The 7,567-nt window shown below is 32.8% G+C and overlaps 2 protein-coding genes across 2 annotated transcripts; one reads left to right on the forward strand and one right to left on the reverse strand.

The window, feature by feature from the left end:
* HELRODRAFT_66825 (hypothetical protein) lies at window positions 1-1,274 on the forward strand (the record flags this gene model as incomplete). The annotated part of the gene is made up of 2 exons (XM_009024230.1): window positions 1-242; window positions 392-1,274. Coding segments are annotated over 2 exons (1,125 nt in total), but the record flags the coding sequence as incomplete, so codon positions are not given.
* A 3,789-nt stretch (window positions 1,275-5,063) lies between these two features.
* On the reverse strand, window positions 5,064-5,270 carry HELRODRAFT_152326 (hypothetical protein; the record flags this gene model as incomplete). The annotated part of the gene is made up of 1 exon (XM_009024520.1): window positions 5,064-5,270. A coding segment is annotated over one exon (207 nt), but the record flags the coding sequence as incomplete, so codon positions are not given.
* Between the last annotated feature and the right edge of the window lie 2,297 nt (window positions 5,271-7,567).

A 7,567-nucleotide genomic window follows, 5' to 3' on the forward strand; every position in this document is an offset into this window, starting at 1 on the left:
CAAAGTCGAGAAATGCGAACACCGACATTTATTTTTATCGCCAATTTGGCAGTTTCTGATGTAGTGCTGTGCGTGTTGGGAGCTCCATTCACGCCGTTGTCTGGTCTTCTTAATTCCTGGGTGTTTGGCGATGTGTTGTGTCATCTGGTGCCAACTGTGCTTTGTCTTTGTGTGCATGTGTCTACGCAGACATCTACAGCCATCGCGTTGGAAAGATTCATGGTTATCGTTTATCCGTTCAAGTGAGTTGTAATAATTTATCGATGCAACGCTATTTAATTTGTTTGATTTATTCTTTAATATAAATATTTTTCAAATTTAGAAAACAAAGAAATTTTTAAAAGGTTTGCCAAAAAACATAAATGCAATTATTATCCTTTTCATCCAACAGACGCCGCATGACATTGGCAGTCTGCATCATCACCATTTTCACCATCTGGATTTTTTCCGCCGTACTCTCCAGTCCATTTGCATTCAACCAAATTAACTACTGGGACGAAATGAAGTTCATACACGACTGCCGGGAAGATTGGTCGGACGTCAGACTGAAAAGAACTTTCACTCTCCTCACTTTCTGTCTCCAGTACATTCTCCCTTGCTCCATCATCGCGTTTTGTTACAGCAAAGTAACAATTTCATTAAATGAAAGAGCAAAAGTGGCAGCCAGAAGATGCAGTTTTGCACAGGCAAACAACCAACGGAACAAAATTCAAAGAAAACGTCGAACGAACAAGATGCTGATTATGATGGTCATCTTTTTCGTTTTGTGTTGGATGCCCCTCAACATTCTTCTAATCGTTTGGGAATTTTACGCAGCCGTTGAGGAAAAATCTTTTTTCATTCCACTGTTTTTTGCCACGCATCTCCTGGCCGTCAGTTCGACTGTTTACAATCCATTTCTGTACGCGTGGATGAACGAAAAGTTCAGAAAAGAATTTCAAAAAATTATTCCATGTTATCAGAAATTTGTAATTGCATTTAAAAACTATAAATTGAAAAATAATAAAGAAGTGAGCAGCACTAATGTTAACAACATGGAACCATTTAGTTTCAACAACTCAATAATGAACTCAAACTACAACAAAGAAATCACGGAACAGAGGTGGAAGATGACCACGAAGAAATCAGCTGTCCCTCACATCGAAGTTGGACAAGAAGATGGTAACATGCAAAATGAAAATACCCTCTACATACCACTGCTCCCTCTGCAGCCCTACCAACCAACAACCCTCTCCAAAAATTTCCTGGAACCACCTGCTCAGCCACTGCAGTGAAACGCACCACACTCAAGGTCCAATGGATAGTTGAAAAATCATTCATTCAAACGTAAATTAAAATTACACTTTGATATTCAACATGAGTTTTTTAACTGGCTTGTCACACAATAAACCTCAAAACTCACGTGAAACGCCTGCATTGCATAACCGACATCAAAGATACTTTAATATCACAAATAGAATTATAACATGATAAAAAATAAATAAACGCAATGGAAAGTAAGCATTGAATGTCTTTAATGCAAATTTTACAGTTACTTTTAATGCATAAGAATAGACTTCCCAAAATTTTTACATTTGATACAAATGTGTCATTAATCTCTTTCATTCGCCTGGAGGAAATAGAATGAACCTTACGTAATGGAATGGATGATGGGAATGACCGCTCCATTTTATTATATATAAACTCATGACATTATCACATTCATTTATTTTCAACGTACGTTTAACAATTTTTTTAATAACATAAAAGAACCTCTTACTACTTTGGCAAATCGTGATTAAATTAATAAATTATAACACCACATCATGCATGGTTTCAACAGATTAAAACGATTATTGGAAGAGCTTTTGTAAATTACTATCCATATTTGGGTAACTTCAAGTGTCGTCTGGTTGCCTTCTTTGATTGTTTAACAAACTGAAACATTTATTTTACGCAACAAAATTTAAGTGGGTGAACGAATTGATGGTTTAACGATTAAGGCGCCTGGTTCTGCAGTTGCAGTGACCGGGTTCGCGTACGAAATGATCCCCATCTACAACATGCGATGTGTGGCATACGCGGATTCACGCCTTTTGAGATGCGCTGTTGGCGAACTGTTCATTGATACCGCTGTGAATTCAATAAGAGAGAATTAATAATATTAATACTGATAATAAAAAAATAATCATAATGAAATTAAGATTATATAAACATCAGTAAAGTTTAAAAAAAGTAGCTTGAATTATTTGAAGTTTGAAGCGTGCAGCCTGAAACGTATTCAAAAAATTGATCAGAAAGAGGTTTATTTCAAAACCAGTGAAAGGATATAATCGTAATCTTTCTTCCAATAAATTGAATGTTTTCATTTACAAATGACGTTTCACTTTACAGTTGCTTTTCAAGCGAAAATATTAAAATGCAGATACAAACTCAACGCCATATGTTCGTGTTCATGCAGATAACATTTACATGAGTGCTTTCAAGTGGCTACTAGAGTCACTGACTCAACTTACGCACACGAGTTTGTAGCTAAAACGTTAAGCTAAATTTTAAACACAGGTGTCTTACAAGAGTTCGTTTATATTTTTTACTGAGTAAAGAAATTGTTTTATAATTATTTGTTAATTTTATTAAGTCTTGAAAGATGTCACGAATCACGATGCAACTGCGTATGAGCAAAAGTTATTTAAAATGTTCACCAGTGGAGAGTTCATTGCGGCGAATTTAAATTTATATACAAAAATAATAAATTTTTTTTCTTAAAATATACTTAGGAAATAAATTTAAATTGGGTTTATAGAACTTTTCAAAACAGAATGATTTATACAAGTATCTTCTTAATTATTATTGCTATAAATGAGACTATTATTGAAAGTTTTTGACGATTTTCATAATTTATACAATTCAATGACGTCATCAGTCGTAACAACTAAAAAGTTTTTCTCTAAACTGAACGAAACAGCCCAAGGTAAGAGTATGTTGAAAGTTGATTCAACCAACATGTCGACGAAGTTTGCATCCTTATCGTACAAAGAAACGCACCTCATTGATTGGTCGGCCACCAACACGTTACCCCTGTCATCTAGAGCGAGCCCTTCTGGACTCAACACTTCACCTCTGGAGCCTGTTGAAGAATATTTAAGTTCCAATTCGCCATTCTTTTGGAAGATCTGAAATATTATCAATTATAAAAAAATATTTAGAAAATAGTTAATAAAATTTGTTAATAAAAATCAAATTAATGAATCAAATCACAATACTACCCTAACTTCTTTACTACCGCAATCGGAAACGTACAGCCTCTCTTTGCCGTCGATGCTTACATAGTTTGTCTTCTTAAAGTCGCCACATGAGAGTTCATAATTTCTCTTAAACTTTGAATTCATCATCACTACTTTCTCTCCTTTAGAATGAACAATTGCAATAGAATCTTTACGAGAAGATATGCAAAATGGTTGTGTGAATGATTGCAGCTCTATAGTTTCAAAACATTTCAAAACAATTTTTTCTTGAGATGTAATCGCTTTTGTCGAAAGACACAGTTTGAACTTTTTTGCTAAAGCATTTTTATCGGTGTTACAAAGCAAATACAAATTTTTTTTTTCGGGATTGTAACAAACATCAATGATGTCTGTGATCGATTTGTCATCAGACACATTGCAGGCAATATTTAGAATTATTCCATCATTTGAACGAACAAAGACAGCCTTTTTCTCAACAGATCTTTCATTCTTATCGATGGCCACCAATATTGTTCCTCCTTCAATGAAGCAGCATCTCCTGCAGGAAATTTGTTTTTCCATTCTCCAATGAGGCTCACCTCTGTACATGAAGTCTTTATTGTTTATATCCGGCTTGAAAGATTTCTGCGTTTTGCGAGTTAGCGATTTCATGACGAGTGTTTTCAAGAGAGCCTCTTTTCTTATAGTTTCATTTTTTATTAATTTATTGTTTTTTATCTCAAAAATTTCATTTTTGTTGCCCTCTTTTGTAATTTTTCTTACAATTTTATTCGAAGCACTTGGTAAGTCTGCCAGCGATGTTGATGATGATGACAAATTCTGCAGTAACACTTCGTCACTATTAACCATTTCTCCAAGTTCAATTTTTATTGCCGGGTTAAATTTGCAACCTCTGCAGTCATAATTTGAAATATCTTTTGCCGACAAATCAATTATAGAGGTGTTTAGTTCAAGGACTTTTTGGAAATTTTGTTCAGACGGTTTAAAATTATTCTTACTAATTTCTAAACTTAATTTTTTTGCTGAGTTTGATTTAATTTCTAATTCTTTTTTATAAGCAGCCAAACCATCAAGATTTTTTCGATAATATTCTATACTAGCAGCAAAATTTTTGTATGAAGTGTCCAATTGTTTTTTGGCATCGTTGTAAGCCTGCTTCAAACTAAGTTCCACTTGGTCTAAATTTTTGCTAGAAGATGATTTCATGGAATCAATTTCTTTAAGTTTTTTCTCCAAGTTACTCAAATTTGATTGAAATTCTTCTTTGATGGTCGTGTAGATTGATTCAGTTTCACTATCTTTAGACCCAATTGAAACGATATCTTCGTACAGGTTCTCTGCATTAGATACGGTTTCGTAGGAAAATTTACCGCTGGAGCCGTCAGAATCAAATAAAAATAGATCGCCCTGTGAGTCACTGATTGATTTCAAGCGATGATTATTGTGGTTAGGGAGCATGACACATATGCAGCAAAGTTTTTCATTACAATCACTGCAAAAATATTCAAACTCGCTGCAATGAAGACTGCACAATAAATCTTTGCCTTGCGTCACAACTTGTTCATCGAGACTGTGAAAACGATGATTAGTAAAAAAATTGTACGATTGATGAACTGCTCTACATTTGTTGCACAATATTTTTTGACACTTCAAACAAAAATGCATTCCTTTACTTTCTAACCCTTTAAATTGACAAACTTTGCACAAAGTCATGTCATTTTTTGAATTTGCTTTTTTATCGTTGCCTAAATTTACTGTTTGCGATGACGTTCTACCAAGAGGAGATAGATGTTTGCTGTTAGATGTCGATCCTGTTTGAGCTCTGCTAATCTTCAAATTTTCAATAAATTCCAAAATTTGTTTGATTTTCAAATCAGTAGGAAAAGCTGATATTCCTTTATTTGGAATATAAATCGTTTTTCTGCAGGTTGGGCATGGAAAGTTTGTCGTCATGACGAGTCTGCTGCTGTTGACAGAGTTGAAATGACGAGTGAGACATTCTTCGCAGAACGTGTGCATGCACTCCAAGACCTTCGCTGTCTTGAAGGGAAAGAAAATTTAATTTTGAAGCTTTTATTAACTATAAATAGTAAATATATTGATAAATTATCAAAAATAACATAGATATTTAAGTAGAAAAAGTCAAATATTGGATGTAGTTAAAAAAGTTTTTGATTAACAAAATAATTCGAATATTTTCAATTAAGTTATTTAAACAATAATAGAATATTCAAAATGATGTAAAATTAAACACACTCTGAACAATCCACTTTCGTCATAACTGAAATACGTGTTCGTGCAGATCGGACAAGAAGTCAAGGCTTCCGCTTCCGCTTGTAACGCTTCATCTTCAGTGAACATTTGCAGACTGTCTAGTGTTTGTTGCAGACTGTCTAGTGTTTGTTGCAGACTGTCTAGTGTTTGTTGCAGACTGTCTAGTGTTTGTTGCAAAGTGTCTGGTGTTTAAAGCAGACCGTCTGTTTTTTACAGATTGTTGTAATTGCTTCTTTATTTTACAATATACGATATTGATAAACCTGTGAAAGTATTTCTGCAACGCTGGCCGTAATAGTACTGGATTTTAATTTTGTTCTGTGATGAGTTTGAAATAAACTTATTTTATCCGATGTCGTAATGTTAAAATTAATGCAATAAATTTATAATAACTTTGTTGAAAGTTACTTTAATCAAATTTGAAACCATCCTTTGATTCTAATCTCAAATAAAATAAAACTGTGTTAATCATAATAATCATTTTTTTAATTCACCAATGACGATAGTGATAAAAAATTATTGTTCTGTTTTTCACTTCGCAAGAAACAAATTTGAGAGCATGCAAAATATAAAAATTTAAATAATTATCAAATTGGATCAGAACGTTTTTACTTAAAATCAAATGAATTATTAAAAAAATTACCATAAAATTATATAAATGATCAATACGATAGTCAGTCAATACTCACCAAAACATTTGGCAAAAACAATCCCCAACAAATAACACGGCTGATGTAATGACAGATGATGTAAATTTTTGCTCAATTATATGCTGACATGTAACGTTAAAACCACTTGTTTAAAAGTAGAGTTCTTGTGGTCTTAGTGGTTTTTATGAGCAATAAACAACAATACAATGTTACAAGATATGAATAATTTTAATAATTTCGTAAATTCCAGCAAGCAATTAATGTGCGAAAATTACTCAATAAGTTTTTTTAAATTAAATATAAACAAAATTTTAACAATAATAACTAACAAACTTTTATTTAATATTTAAAATCGTGAAGTATTCACAATTTTTTATGTGAAGATTCACTCAGGACCCATACAGCACATCGCGTTTGCACAAAATGAGAATCTTCAAACTACGGCTCCTTCATATTGAAAAGTTATTTAATAAGTTTAACGGTTTTATATAATGTATAGTACATGTGTGATTTTATATTGTGTATAATACACATGTGATTTTATATAATGGATTCAGATGTGACGTTATACTTACATATCCTGCGTCTGTTGAATACTTTCATATGCAATGCATATGCACAACAACTACTTATGCATACCGTTCATTTACTATTACTTGATTACCATTCATAGTCGTTATTTCATACGAGTGTCTTCACATACCATCTATGTATGAATGTATTGCACAAACTGATTGAATGAAACTCAATATCATACATGTATGTATCATACATAATTTACATACGTAATCAGCTAACTCGCCTATCTATAGCTTATGTAAAGGGTTTGAATATAAGTATAGATATACCAAACATAATATATACATGTGTGACTCACATATATGTATACATCCAATGCAATAATGCATTGATTAAAAGTCATACTTCGTTGAATAAATATAATTGTGTGACGCTCGTCCGCTCGCTATAAAGTTAAGTAAGAGGAACGTGGAGTAACTGTTGGAAGGAAGTTTTTTATTCATTCATGCACTATCCTTGCTTTGTTAAAGTTAAATACACAAACAAGTTTTTGGAGCTGAAGTAAATAGTTAGGAATCAAAATTTACAAATATTTGAAATTTTTAACATTTTGTGGATGGCGGAAGTTCAATAAAACCAATGATGCCATTTCGAATCGAACTGCCCGCTGGGCCAAAGCCAACTGCAAAATTTACACGTGACGAACAATCAAAAATTTATAACTGCATGCTGTCAAAATATCTTTAAATGTATAACACGTGCATACATCGAATGCACGTTAATCATTAAATCATTTATTAATATTTATAAGAGACCTATGGTTTAGTTATTCATGCACCTGTTTGTTTAAGTATGTACAAGTACATAGGTGTACACTTTCTACATACATTTGTGTATAAT

Source organism: Helobdella robusta, assembly GCF_000326865.2.
Source record: "Helobdella robusta unplaced genomic scaffold HELROscaffold_4, whole genome shotgun sequence".
Classification (NCBI taxonomy): Eukaryota; Metazoa; Annelida; class Clitellata; order Rhynchobdellida; family Glossiphoniidae; genus Helobdella; species Helobdella robusta.